The sequence below is a fragment of the Leptodactylus fuscus genome, chromosome 4 (genome assembly GCF_031893055.1).
Source record: "Leptodactylus fuscus isolate aLepFus1 chromosome 4, aLepFus1.hap2, whole genome shotgun sequence".
Taxonomy (NCBI): domain Eukaryota; kingdom Metazoa; phylum Chordata; class Amphibia; order Anura; family Leptodactylidae; genus Leptodactylus; species Leptodactylus fuscus.
This window is the reverse complement of record NC_134268.1, coordinates 133146293-133160338: the sequence shown is the minus strand read 5'-3', so window position 1 is coordinate 133160338 and position 14046 is coordinate 133146293. Positions and strand designations below refer to the sequence as shown.

Sequence of the window (14046 nt, the reverse complement as noted above, 5' to 3'; positions counted from 1 at the left end):
CATTCAGCTCTACTTCATCGGGCTAATAGAATGCATTGGCCAATCAGCGCTGGCCAATGCATTCTATTAGCGTGAACTGAGTTTGCACAGGGGTTCTAGTGCACCCTCGGCTCTGCTACATCAGATTGCTACATCTGATGTAGCAGTGCCGAGTGTGCATCAGATGTGTAGTTGAGCAAAACTGACTCAGCACTGCTAAGTCTGCATTCGCATAGGAATGCATTGGCCAGCCTTCGGCCAATCAGCGCTGGCTCTGCCGGAGGAGGCGGAGTCTAAGGTCGGACCTGAATGGAGACTGGTGTGGAGCTATCTTAGACTCCGCCTCCTCCAGCAGAGCCAGCGCTGATTGGTCGAGTTCCGTACTCTGGCCAATCAGCACTGGCCAATGCATTTCTATGGGGAAAAGTTAGCTTGCGAAAATCGCAAACTGACAGGGATTTCCATGAAATAAAGTGACTTTTATGCCCCCAGACATGCTTCCCCTGCTGTCCCAGTGTCATTCCAGGGTGTTGGTATCATTTCCTGGGGTGTCATAGTGGACTTGGTGACCCTCCAGACACGAATTTGGGTTTCCCCCTTAACGAGTTTATGTTCCCCATAGACTATAATGGGGTTCGAAACCCATTCGAACACTCGAACAGTGAGCGGCTGTTCGAATCGAATTTCGAACCTCGAACATTTTAGTGTTCGCTCATCTCTAATTATTAACCCTAACCATTTTACTAAATTTGTCTGAAATGAATCAGAAAAGATTGTGATTCATTCCTGTGCCTGAAAAATAAGACCTACCCTGAAAATAAGCCTTAGCCCATTTTTTAAAGAAAAAAAAATAATGTCCCTGTCTTATTTTCAGAGAAACACAGTAACAGCATTTTTAAAAGCAATAAAACACAAATAATGAGTCAGGGTTCTGTGTGTTTCTCCTCCTCTTCCTTTGTTGGAACACATAATACCACAGGAATCTCATTGGCATGATGAATCGCAGAAAAAAGTGGGGAAGATGCTGAAATTACGTAATCCATTGATGATGCTATTGCAGATAAGACCTAACAACTGGGTCAGGGTGACATCATTTAAGATGGTGTCAAAATTTAAGATGGTATCTCATAAACAAACAGGAAGGTGAAGAAATGATAATTTGATAATTTAAGTTAACGTATGCCTCTACTACAAACAATGTTAATTAAATGCACATATTACCTCATGTGAAAGAGCAGAATAACAAAAGCTACCATGAAAGTCAAACTTGCTATTAGTAACATTGCTTCCTTTTTGGACAAGTACTAGAGGCAGATAGATAAAGATGTATGCAGTCTCATAATAGAGTAAATGGCTGGTATGCTGTGACGGCAACAGCACTTTGGTTAGCTGTCTGCATGGAACCAGCTCCTAGCTCCCTCCCCACTGCCTTTGCCACACCACCATAGAACCACTTAAGACTCTCCAACTCCCTCACAAAAGTCTTGCCGCATTAAGTAACCAGAAATTCAGGTCTTCTGTCCACAAAATGCCAATGTATATAGAATTTCAGGTGGAATTCCATTCCAATTATGCTAGGTTCACTCTAGCATTTGTGTTCCCATCCTTCGGGTCTGCATGGGGACCCGAAAGACGGAAAACCTGTCTACTTAAAGGGATTCTACCACTAAGCCAACATTTTTTCTAATTACCACTCAGCTGCAATCCCACCTCTTCTGTCTTCTAAGGAGGCTGAGGGCCTTCGGAGTCCAGGGGACACTTCTTAGGGCCTTCTTCAACTCTGTGGTTGCTTCAGCCATCTTTTTCGGTGTGGCCTGCTGGGGGAGTAGTATATCAACCAGGGACAGAAATAGACTTGACAGGCTGATCAGGAGGGCCAGCTCTGTCCTGCGGAGCCCCTTGGACCCAGTACAGGTGGTGGGTGACAGAAGGATACTGTCTGTGGTGACCTCCATGCGGGAGAACAAATCCCACCCCATGTATGGGACCCTGATGGGACTTGGCAGCACTGTAAGTGACCGTCTGCTTCACCCCAAGTGTGAGAAGGAGCGCTATCGCAGGTCCTTCCTTCCAACCGCGACCAGGCTGTATAATCTACATCAAACCAAGTGTAGATCACTCCGCACAGAGAACTAATGATTATGACCATGACCATGAAGTCTTCCTCTTTCTCTTCCGTTTTTCCTTAGCTGCTATGGACTCCTAGTATATCTTCTCTTCTCAGCATATGTGTGCCTACGTCTGTATTATATTACTGTGTATTATCCTGTACCTGTATTACTATGCTGCTGTAACATGCTGAAAATTTCCTCAATGTGGGACTATTAAAGGATTATCTTATCTTATCTTCTTCTGTCGGTCCAACTTCCGACGCCTGCGCAGTTACGCTCCTGCAAGAGCGGTGGCCATTTTGGGGGGCGGCAGTACGCTCCTGTATTGAACTACAAGAGCAAGAGCGCCGGCCGGCGGCCATTTTTGGGAGGCCGCTCTTGCTCTTGTAGTTCAGTACGAGAGCGTACTGCGCAGGCGTCGGAAGTTGGACCGAGACGGAAGACAGAAGAGGCGGGGTTGCAGCTGAAGATGGAGACGTCGCTGGAGAGAGCTCTCGGACAGCAGTGGGGACACCCCCATCGCTGTTTGTGCACTGGGGCCCACCCTCATTGCTGCGGAGAACTCATTTGCATACCAGTTAAAACCAGTATTTCTAAGGAACGGCGCCGCGGAGACCACATCTTAAGGCTAATCCGACGTGGTAATTAGAAAAAATGTTGGTTTAGTGTTAGAATCCCTTTAAAAAGTAGTTACATGCGGTAACCCACATTACCCATAGACTGTAGACAAGGGGATGGGTAACATCATATTTACTAATACATTTCATGAAGTAATAAGCAAAGCCTGCTTATATCAGGCAGTGCAGAATTATTTTCTAAATCAAAATTATTTTCTTGAAGAACAAAAAAGGTTCTTTTTAAGTAAATTCCTTTAAGACATAATACATTTATGTATATACATAAACTTATTAAAATGTTTGAGTAATAAATCTACCTATCTCATTTACATAATAGTATTATTTTTTAGGACATGGAAGGATCTGGGGATGTAACAGCGTTGGGAGGTGCAGGGATCACAAATAAACAAGCTCTAAAAGTAAGTCTATACTGTAGATCAACGCTATACTGCAGATCCTTTATTACTATAAAGTCAAACTTATATGCAACTGAAAGACATAAATTAAAAGAAATTGTTTAGCTTTTTTTCTATTGCAAAAATTTATTACCATATATACTCGAGTATAAGCCGACCCGAATATAAGCCGACCCCCCTAATTTTACCACAAAAAACTGGGAAAACTTATTGACTCGAGTATAAGCCTAGGGGGAAATGCAGCAGCTACTGGAAAATTTCAAAAATTAAAATGGCCGAGTTCTTGGGTGCAGTAAGTGCTGGGAAAGGGGAGGGGGTGTTTTGGTTGTCTGTCTGCCCCTTCCCTGAGCTTGAGGACTGGGTTTTTTACCCCCACTTGGAATTCAGCCTGGCTGAATATAGGGGATCTGCAGTGCTCCTATTAACCCCTTCCCGACGGAATAGAAGCACTTCAGGTACCCTATATTCAGTAGACCGGGCACTGTCAGACACAGGGATACCTAATGTGTATGTGTTTCACAGTCATTTTCTACTTTGAGGGCAGGTTCACACCAGCGTCCAATCTCAGTTATGCAGGTTTCCGTTTCCTGCCCGAGAAACATTCATGGGTTTGAAAAGTGTCTACCGGTGAGCGTCTTCTGCTCTCCGCATTGAAACCGTTTTTGTTTTTTTTTAGTGGGACATGCAGGACTTTGTGTCCAGTAAAAAACAAAAAACAAAACGGTTTCGCCATGGGCAGCAGAAGACGGCTCACCCACAGACACTGAATGTCGGTTTCTGTCTTCTGCTGACAGAAAACGGAAACCTGCATAACTGAGATCAGGTGCTGGTGTGAACCCGCTGTGAACTTTTATTTATTTTATTTTTTATTATATTTTTTTTAAACGTTTTTTTAGCCCCCCTGGGGGACTTGAACCTGCAGTCATTTGATTGCAAGTTCCATAGACGGCAATACAAGTGTATTGCCGTCTATGGGAGATTCTCTACATTACTATTACGGCTGGTCATAGACCAGCCGTAATAGTAATATAGCGATGACAGGCCTGTGAGCCTTCATTAGGCTCCCGGCTGTCGTCGGAACAGGTCGGCTACTGCGAGCTCGCTGCGCAGGAGCCGGCCTGCAACTTTAAAGGTATGGGGCCGGTGGGGACCGGCCCCGGGGGCTAATTTTGAACTAGGAGGGGCGGAGGACATCTCCGGAGGGCACCTCCGCTGTAACGCTTACAGTGGAGATGCTGAAGCTTATGCCTACAATCAGAGATCGCAGGCATAAGCTTCAGCATCTCTGCTGTAAGCAATACAGCGGAGGTGCTGGTTTCTATGGCGACCGCTCTGCAGAGCGGCGCCATTACGTTTACAGCCCGGCATCCGGACCCGGCATCCAGACACCGCGGCGGGTGCCGGGGCCCACAGCATCGCCACGCTCCTGCCAGGAGCGCGACGATGCTGTACATTAAAATCTGCAGAAGTACTTAAGGTACTTCTGCTAGCAGGGCAGGAAGCAGACATGCCGGGTGCGGGCCTGAGTTTACGTGGCTACGTCACCCGGTGTGTGATGGAGCGGTGGGGGGGCGGAGTCTGCTATCCTGGCCTGCTAGCAGAAAATTACCGTAATGACCCGAATATAAGCCGAGGAGCACTTTTTCAGCACAAAAACTGTGCTGAAAAACTCGGCTTATACTCGAGTATATACGGTACATATATTAAGGTTTACAAGGAAAATATATGGCCATTTTTTAAAGTTCAATACACTTTCTGACCTTACCAAATCCTGTATGAGCATGTTCCATAATTTTTTAACTTAGACAATAAAGTAATGCCTTTAAAGTTTGGGACAGAATTGCTCTAACATGCTCTGCTAATAGTAAGCAGTGTGTTCCACAAGCTACATTCTGTTTGATGGGACAAATAATATATTACTTTCTATAAGGACTGTTTACATATTAATAAGAAGACATCATATCCACCCTCAGTCTTTTCTTTTGTAGGTTATGCCTTTAGAAGTGGACTTAACCTTCCTAGAGCCATAGGGTTTTTGTTTGTTTTTTCCATGATTATAGCTTGATTGAGGGCTTGTTTTTTGTGGAGCGAATGGTATTTTTCAAGGGTACAATAACTTATTAGTTATCTTTTATTAACTTTTTCATGGGAGGAATGGGGAGAAAAACTGCAATTCCGCTATTATTTTTAAGGAGAATATGCAATATGTTAACTTTGTTCTGCAGTGCTATACAATTACGGTGATATCAATATGTATAGATTTTTTATTGTATAATACCCTTAAAAAAAAAAACTTAAAATAATTTGTTTCTAAATCACTATTTTCTAAGATCATTCTGTTCTGTGTATGTAGCTCTGTGAGGGCCTTATTTCCTGGGGAATAAGTTGAAGTTTTCATTGGTCCCATTGCTGGACAGATATAGGAGGTGGGTGAAGAAAAATACCATTTTTTCCCCACATTATCACATTATTAGTAAATAGTGTGTTGATTTACTAAATCAGATCGTTACAGATGCAGTAATACAAAATATATTTTTTTTATTTGTTTGAGGGTTGTTTTTTTTTTACACTATTTCACAGGGAGAAAATATGTGTGCTCTATATAAAAGAATTCACTGAAAAGCGGAGGACACCATCCGCTCATAGAACAACTAAAATATAACTTTTATTAAGCTCATTAAAAGTATAGAGCATGAATATTACACACTGTGCTCAGTGTATCTGATTTGTGAGATAAATAAAAGGGATAGGGTAAATTGATTCACTCCACTTGGGAAAACCCTCACTCCCTAATAATCAATAAGTGGCTTTCTCCAAATACTGCTAGTCACATAAAACACCTATCGGAGGCTCTAGGATCCAACCCCCCCCCCCCCCCTGAGGTTACTGGCCTAATGCCACGCCAACAGAGAGGGAAATGGTCTCCAAGGCCAGGTGTTCTCAGAGGCAGTACCAGGAAAAGCAAGACCACCACTAGCTTAGGAAAGACCCTACGCGTTTCTTCTACAAAGGAGATTCATTATAGGTCAAATAACATTCCTTACAAAAGGAAGCGGTAACATCCGCTATTATAAAGGACGGTGTGCGTTCTGACCGCCGGCAGGACCGCCGCTCACATTCAGCGCTGAATGTTTGGAATCCTTACTGGGTCACAGAGGTGTCTTTATCAAATATTTTGTATAGAATAATCTCTGGGTACTATATTCCAACCATTATTCCTATGGATATTGTTGTACGATTGTTGCATCAGGACTGTGAATTTATGGTTGTGAGTAAGAATATGCATTCAGACTAGAAAATCTATCAATATACCCAGTTTTTCTAACTATATGCCATAAACACTATTTTTGTGTTCGGTAGGAGAAAGGAGAAAAGGGTGACCGAGGACAAAAGGTATGTTGCTGACTACATTTTTCAGAGCTTTGTTTTGAAAGATTATATTACAAGTGTTAATCTTTTCATATCTGAGTTAACAATTTATGTGAAATATTTAGTTTTGTAGTTTGGAGCAGACTGCATGACTACTTAACCATAACTCATTCTTACAGTATTTTTTTTATGATCTTTGAAGCAATATTCCGATCACATAAACAAATGGGGATCACATTTCTAGAACTCTTAATCCGGCAAATAAAATGTGACCACATCCCAACTTACATACACTTCAGCCTCGGTCTCCTCCTGAAGCCATCCTCCAGTGCAAGGATTCTAGTCTCCTCGGCCAGAGACAACATTCACAACGGAAAAGAAAAAAAATTGAAGAATCCAGCAATTCAAGAAAGGATCCAGGATTTAAAATTTAAAACTTAACTTTTAATTAATCCATACAAAACTTTTATGTATAAACATCATTCAGTGAACAGTCCATCCAAATTGCTTACACGCTTCTGGACCTAAAGCCCCTTATTCATGGCTATTCTTCAAACTTTTTTTCTATTCCTTTCTGGAACTCTCACCTACCTCAAGAACAGAAGTTCCGCAAACCCATTTTATAGCAGTTGTGAATGGAGAGGTAACCTGCATTGGCGCCTCATCCCATTAACTCCATTAACTTCTGTGGGAGTACCGAAAATAGGGAAGCAGACATTCTCTTTTCAGTAGACCTACATAAGTGAATGGAGGGATCTGTGCATGGCCACTTTCTTTTTTTCAGTAGCCAGAAGAGTCAAGGGATTCCCATTTTCAAGAGCTGAGACCCACATCTATTGCATATTTATGGTATATCCTGTGGATATGCCGTAAATCTCCAAGATGGGAATAGCCATGTGGCCTAAACTGTGTGTACTTGCCAATTGGTCCGTGTAGAGAATTACCCAGTCTTAATAAAGGTCTCAACCAGAGATGAGCGAACACTAAAATGTTCGAGGTTCGAAATTCAATTCGAACAGCCGCTCACTGTTCGTGTGTTCGAACGGGTTTCGAACCCCATTATAGTCTATGGGGAACATATACTCGATAAGGGGGAAACCTAAATTCGTGTCTGGAGGGTCACCAAGTCCACTATGACACCCCAGGAAATGATGCCAACACCTCTGGAATGACACTGGGACAGCAGGGGAAGCATGTCTGGGGGCATCTAACACACCAAAGACCCTCTATTACCCCAACATCACAGCCTAACAACTACACACTTTACACACTCAATACCACCTCTCTGACAGTAGGAAAACACCTTGAAACATGTGTATTTGGCACTTGGAGTGAGGAGAGCTTGTCACCAGCAGTGAATTTGGCCCTTGTAGTAAGTTGAGGTTGGCACCAACATTTGTTTTGAAAATCAGGGTGGATTGAGCCTCTAACCAGCAGAGTTTGGGCAAATTCATGGTGGAGGGAGCCTCTAAAAACCCCAGTTTGGACCAATTCATGGTGGAGGGAGCCTCTAAAAACCCCAGTTTGGACCAATTCATGGTGGAGGGAGCCTCTAAAAACCCCAGTTAGGCCAAATTCATGGTGGAGGGAGCCTCTAAAAACCCCAGTTTGGACCAATTCATGGTGGAGGGAGCCTCTAAAAACCCCAGTTTGGACCAATTCATGGTGGAGGGAGCCTCTAAAAACCCCAGTTTGGACCAATTCATGGTGGAGTGAGCCTCTAAACAGCCCAGTTTGGGCAAATTCATGGTGGAGGGAGCCTCTAAACAGCCCAGTTTGGGCAAATTCATGGTGGAGGGAGCCTCTAAAAACCCCAGTTTGGACCAATTCATGGTGGAGGGAGCCTCTAAAAACCCCAGTTTGGACCAATTCATGGTGGAGGGAGCCTCTAAAAACCCCAGTTAGGCCAAATTCATGGTGGAGGGAGCCTCTAAAAACCCCAGTTTGGACCAATTCATGGTGGAGGGAGCCTCTAAAAACCCCAGTTTGGACCAATTCATGGTGGAGGGAGCCTCTAAAAACCCCAGTTTGGACCAATTCATGGTGGAGTGAGCCTCTAAACAGCCCAGTTTGGGCAAATTCATGGTGGAGGGAGCCTCTAAACAGCCCAGTTTGGGCAAATTCATGGTGGAGGGAGCCTCTAAAAACCCCAGTTTGGACCAATTCATGGTGGAGGGAGCCTCTAAAAACCCCAGTTTGGACCAATTCATGGTGGAGGGAGCCTCTAAAAACCCCAGTTAGGCCAAATTCATGGTGGAGGGAGCCTCTAAACAGCCCAGTTTGGACCAATTCATGGTGGAGGGAGCCTCTAAAAATCCCAGTTTGGACCAATTCATGGTGGAGGGAGCCTCTAAACAGCCCAGTTTGGGCAAATTCATGGTGGAGGGAGCCTCTAAAAACCCCAGTTTGGACCAATTCATGGTGGAGGGAGCCTCTAAACAGCCCAGTTTGGGCAAATTCATGGTGGAGGGAGCCTCTAAAAATCCCAGTTTGGACCAATTCATGGTGGAGGGAGCCTCTAAACAGCCCAGTTTGGACCAATTCATGGTGGAGGGAGCCTCTAAAAATCCCAGTTTGGACCAATTCATGGTGGAGGGAGCCTCTAAACAGCCCAGTTTGGGCAAATTCATGGTGGAGGGAGCCTCTATAAACCCCAGTTTGGACCAATTCATGGTGGAGGGAGCCTCTAAAAACCCCAGTTTGGACCAATTCATGGTGGAGGGAGCCTCTAAAAACCCCAGTTTGGACCAATTCATGGTGGAGTGAGCCTCTAAAAACCCCAGTTTGGACCAATTCATGGTGGAGGGAGCCTCTAAAAACCCCAGTTAGGCCAAATTCATGGTGGAGGGAGCCTCTAAAAAACCCAGTTTGGACCAATTCATGGTGGAGGGAGCCTCTAAAAAACCCCAGTTTGGACCAATTCATGGTGGAGGGAGCCTCTAAAAACCCCAGTTTGGCCAAATTCATGGTGGAGGGAGCCTCTAAACAGCCCAGTTTGGGCAAATTCATGGTGGAGGGAGCCTCTAAAAATCCCAGTTTGGACCAATTCATGGTGGAGGGAGCCTCTAAACAGCCCAGTTTGGACCAATTCATGGTGGAGGGAGCCTCTAAACAGCCCAGTTTGGACCAATTCATGGTGGAGGGAGCCTCTAAACAGCCCAGTTTGGGCAAATTCATGGTGGAGGGAGCCTCTAAAAACCCCAGTTTGGACCAATTCATGGTGGAGGGAGCCTCTAAAAACCCCAGTTTGGACCAATTCATGGTGGAGTGAGCCTCTAAACAGCCCAGTTTGGGCAAATTCATGGTGGAGGGAGCCTCTAAACAGCCCAGTTTGGGCAAATTCATGGTGGAGGGAGCCTCTAACCAGCAGAGTTGTGGGAAATCAGGGTGGAGGGAGCCTCTAACCAGCAGAGTTGTGGGAAAGCAGGGTGGAGGGAGCCTCTAACCAGCAGAGTTGGGGAAAATCAGGGTGGAGGGAGCCTCTAACCAGCAGAGTTGTGGGAAATCAGGGTGGAGGGAGCCTCTAAGCAGCAGAGTTGTGGGAAAGCAGGGTGGAGGGAGCCTCTAACCAGCAGAGTTGGGGGAAATCAGGGTGGAGGGAGCCTCTAACCAGCAGAGTTGGGGGAAATCAGGGTGGAGGGAGCCTCTAACCAGCAGAGTTGGTGGAAATCAGGGTGGAGGGAGCCTCTAACCAGCAGAGTTGGGGGAAATCAGGGTGGAGGGAGCCTAGTATTAGCAGAATTGTGCAACGCTTATGGTGGATGAGTATGAGGATGCGGAGGAATTGGAGAGGTTGAGCACAGACATGGAGTTTCATGTTGGGGTGCTTTACACAGGTGGGCACAAAAATGAAGGCTCTATCCAGTGGTGGTTCATTTTTATCAAAGTGAGCCGGTCGGCACTCTCAGCTGACAGACGGGTGCGCTTGTCAGTGATGATGCCACCGGCTGCACTGAACACCCTCTCAGATAGGACGCTGGCGGCAGGACAGGACAGCACCTCCAAGGCATATAGGGCAAGTTCAAGCCACAGGTCCAACTTCGACACCCAATACGTGTAGGGCGCAGAGGGGTCGGAGAGGACAGGGCTGTGGTCGGAAAGGTATTCCCGCAACATGCGCCTATACTTCTCACGCCTGGTGACACTAGGACCCTCCGTGGCGGCACTTTGGCGAGGGGGTGCCATCAAGGTGTCCCAGACCTTAGACAGTGTGCCCCTCGTTTGTGTGGACCGGTGAGAACTTGGTCAGCTACTGGAGGAACTGCCCTCCCTGCCGCCAACGTCACATGCTGGAAACATCTCCATCATATTCTGCACCAATTGCTTGTGGCAAGCATTGATGCGATTGGCCCTCCCCTCTACCGGAATAAAAGAGGAGATGTTGTTTTTATACTGGGGGTCAAGGATCCAGTACTGGTTGTCCTCCATGATTTTGACAATACGCTTGTCGGTTGTAAAGCACCCAACATGAACTCAGCCATGTCTGCCACAGTGTTAGTTGGCATGACTCCTCTGGCCCCACCGGAAAGTTCAATCTCCATTTCCTCCTCATCGTCCATGTCTACCCATCCGCGCTGGGACGATTCGAAGTTGCCCGGAAGCCTCCTGTATCACCATCACATCATCGGACAACTCTTCTTCCTCCTCCTCCTCCTCCTCCTCCTCCTCCTCCTCCTCCATTAAACGCGATGAAGCGGACAGATGTGTGGACCTACTCTCCAGCTGTGACGGATCGGATGCTATCCCTGACTCCTCTGTGTGATCTGAGTTAACCCTGATGTCAATCAGGGATTCTCTCAGAACACACAAGAGCGGGATTGTAAGGCTCACCATCGCATCCTCAGAGCTCACCCTCCTTGTGGACTCGTCAAACACCCGTAGGATGTCACAAAGGTCTCTTATCCATGGCCACTCATGGATGAGAAACTGAGGCAGCTGACTTTGTGGCACCCTAGGGTTTTGTAGCTGGTATTCCATCAAAGGTCTCTGCTGCTCAACCACTCTATTCAACATCTGAAACGTTGAGTGGGGACGTCACACAAAAGCCGGTGTTGTGGCACATGCAGGCGTTGCTGGAGAGATTTTAATCTAGCAGCGGCTACTGTCGACTTGCGAAAGTGGGCGCACATGTGCCGCACTTTCACCAGTAGCTCTGGAACATTGGGGTAGCTCTTTAGGAAACGTTGCACCACTAGGTTGAAGACGTGGGCCAGGCATGGAACATGTTGGAGTCCGGCAAGCTCCAGAGCTGCTACCAGGTTCCGGCCGTTATCACAAACGACCATGCCTGGGCCCAGGTGCAGCGGCTCAAACCATATTGCCGTCTCATCGAGGAGGGCATCCCTCACCTCGGAGGCAGTGTGCTGTCTGTCCCCCAAGCTGATCAGCTTCAGCACGGCCTGCTGACGTCTACCAACGCCAGTGCTGCAACATTTCCAACTCGTAGCTGCGGTCAATCTAACAGCGGTGGAGGAGGAGGAGGAGGGGGGTGTTCTTCTCGTGTCCCTGCCAGGAATGTTAGGCAGGGAGACGAGGTACACCAGGCCAGTTTGGGAAGCAGTCCCAGCCTCAACTACATTCACCCAGTGTGCCGTCAGTGAAATGTAGCGTCCCTGTCCGCATGCACTTGTCCACGCATCGGTGGTCAAGTGGACCTTTGTGCAAAGCGCGGAACTAAGGGCCCGCCTGATGTTGAGTGACACGTGCTGGTGCAAGGCGGGGACGGCACACCGGGAGAAGTAGTGACGGCTAGGGATGGCTTAGCGAGGTGCCGCAGTTGCCATCAGGTCCAGGAAGGCGGGAGTTTCAACAAGCCGGAACGCCAACATCTCCTGGGCCAGCAGTTTAGCGATGTTGGCGTTCAAGGCTTGCGCGTGTGGGTGGTTAGCGGTGTATTTCTGCCGCCGCTCCAATGTCTGAGAGATGGTGGGTTGTTGTAAAGAAGCGCCTGATGGTGCCTTTGATGGTGCAGGAGAAGGAGATAAGACAGGAACAGGGGAGGATGAGGAAGAAGTCAACAAAGTGGCGGAGGCAGATGAAGTGGTGTCCTGGCTCGTCCTCTGGAGTGCATCACCAGCACAGTCAGCAGTGGCAGAGGCAGTGGCGTGAACGGCAGGCGGCCTTTGTCCTGCTGTTGCTGCCTGCCACTGATTCCAGTGCTTGGATTCCAAATGACGGCGCATTGAAGTGGTGGACAGGTTGCTCTTCTCAGAGCCCCTAATCAATTTCGAGAGGCAAATTGTGCAGACAACACTATATCTGTCCTCGGCGCATTCCTTGAAAAAACTCCACACCTTCGAGAAACGTGCCCTCGAGGTGGGAGTTTTTCGGGGCTGGGTACGAACTGGAACATCTTGGGAGATTCCGGGTGTGGCCTGGCTTCGCCTAAGCTGCTGACCTCTGCCTCTGCCTCTGCCTCTAGCTACCCTTTTTGGTGCTGCATCTGCCTCAACATCCACACTACTTTCCCCGCTTGACATCCCCCCTGTCCAGGTCGGGTCAGTGTCCTCATCATCCACCACTTCCTCTTCCAACTCCTGTCTCATCTCCTCCTCCCGCACAATGCGCAGGTCAACTGGATGCCCTGACGGCAACTGCGTCACATCGTCGTCGATGAGGGTGGGTTGCTGGTCATCCACCACCAAATTGAACGGAGATGGAGGAGACTCTAGTGTTTGAGCATCTGGACACAGATGCTCCTCTGTTAGGTTCGTGGAATCGCGACGTGGAGGGGCAGGTTGAGGGACAATGAAAGGAGCGGAGAACAGCTCTGGGGAGCAGGGACAGTTGGGGTTATTGTTCTGTGAAGCTTGGGAATTTTGGGAGGAAGGAGGACAAGACTGTTGGGTAATAGGAGGAGAGGAGGCAGAGTCTGACTGGCTGCTGGACAATGTGCTGTAAGCGTTATCCGACAGCCATTGCAAGACCTGTTCCTGGTTCTTGGGCCTACTAAGGTTTGTACTCTGCAGTTTAGTTAATGTGGCAAGCAACCCTGGCACTGTGGAGTGGCGCAATGCTTGCTGCCCCACAGGAGTAGGCACGGGATGCCCTGTGGCTTTACTGCTACCTTGCTCCCCAGAACCATTCCCTCGACCTCGCCCACGGCCTCGTCCACGTCCCTTTCCGGGAGCCTTGCGCATTTTGAATTCCCAGTCAGAAACTGGCACTATATGGCAGTAGCAAGAAATGAGGGTATTTGTAACCCCAATATATTCTTGGAATTCCCAGTCAGACAATGGCACTATATGGCAGTAGCAAGAAATGAGGGTATTTGTAACCCCAATATATTCTTTGAATTCCCAGTCAGAAACTGGCACTATATGGCAGTAGCAAGAAATGAGGGTATTTGTAAACCCAATATATTCCTGGAATTCCCAGTCAGACAATGGCACTATATGGCAGTAGCAAGAAATGAGGGTATTTGTAACCCCAATATATTCCTGGAATTCCCAGTCAGACAATGGCACTATATGGCAGTAGCAAGAAATGAGGGTATTTGTAAACCCAATATATTCTTTGAATTCCCAGTCAGACAATGGCACTATATGGCAGTAG

The 14046-nt window shown here is 47.2% G+C and overlaps 1 protein-coding gene across 1 annotated transcript in view; it reads left to right on the top strand.

Annotated features, from left to right (window-relative positions):
* Positions 1 to 14046, top strand: part of COL15A1 (collagen type XV alpha 1 chain) — a 257018-nt gene that overhangs the window by 169853 nt on the left and 73119 nt on the right. Inside the window, exons 17-18 of the mRNA XM_075271081.1 lie at positions 3058 to 3126; positions 6484 to 6516. Of these exons, the coding sequence (XP_075127182.1) occupies positions 3058 to 3126; positions 6484 to 6516 (102 nt within the window). The remainder of the gene's footprint in view (positions 1 to 3057; positions 3127 to 6483; positions 6517 to 14046) is intronic.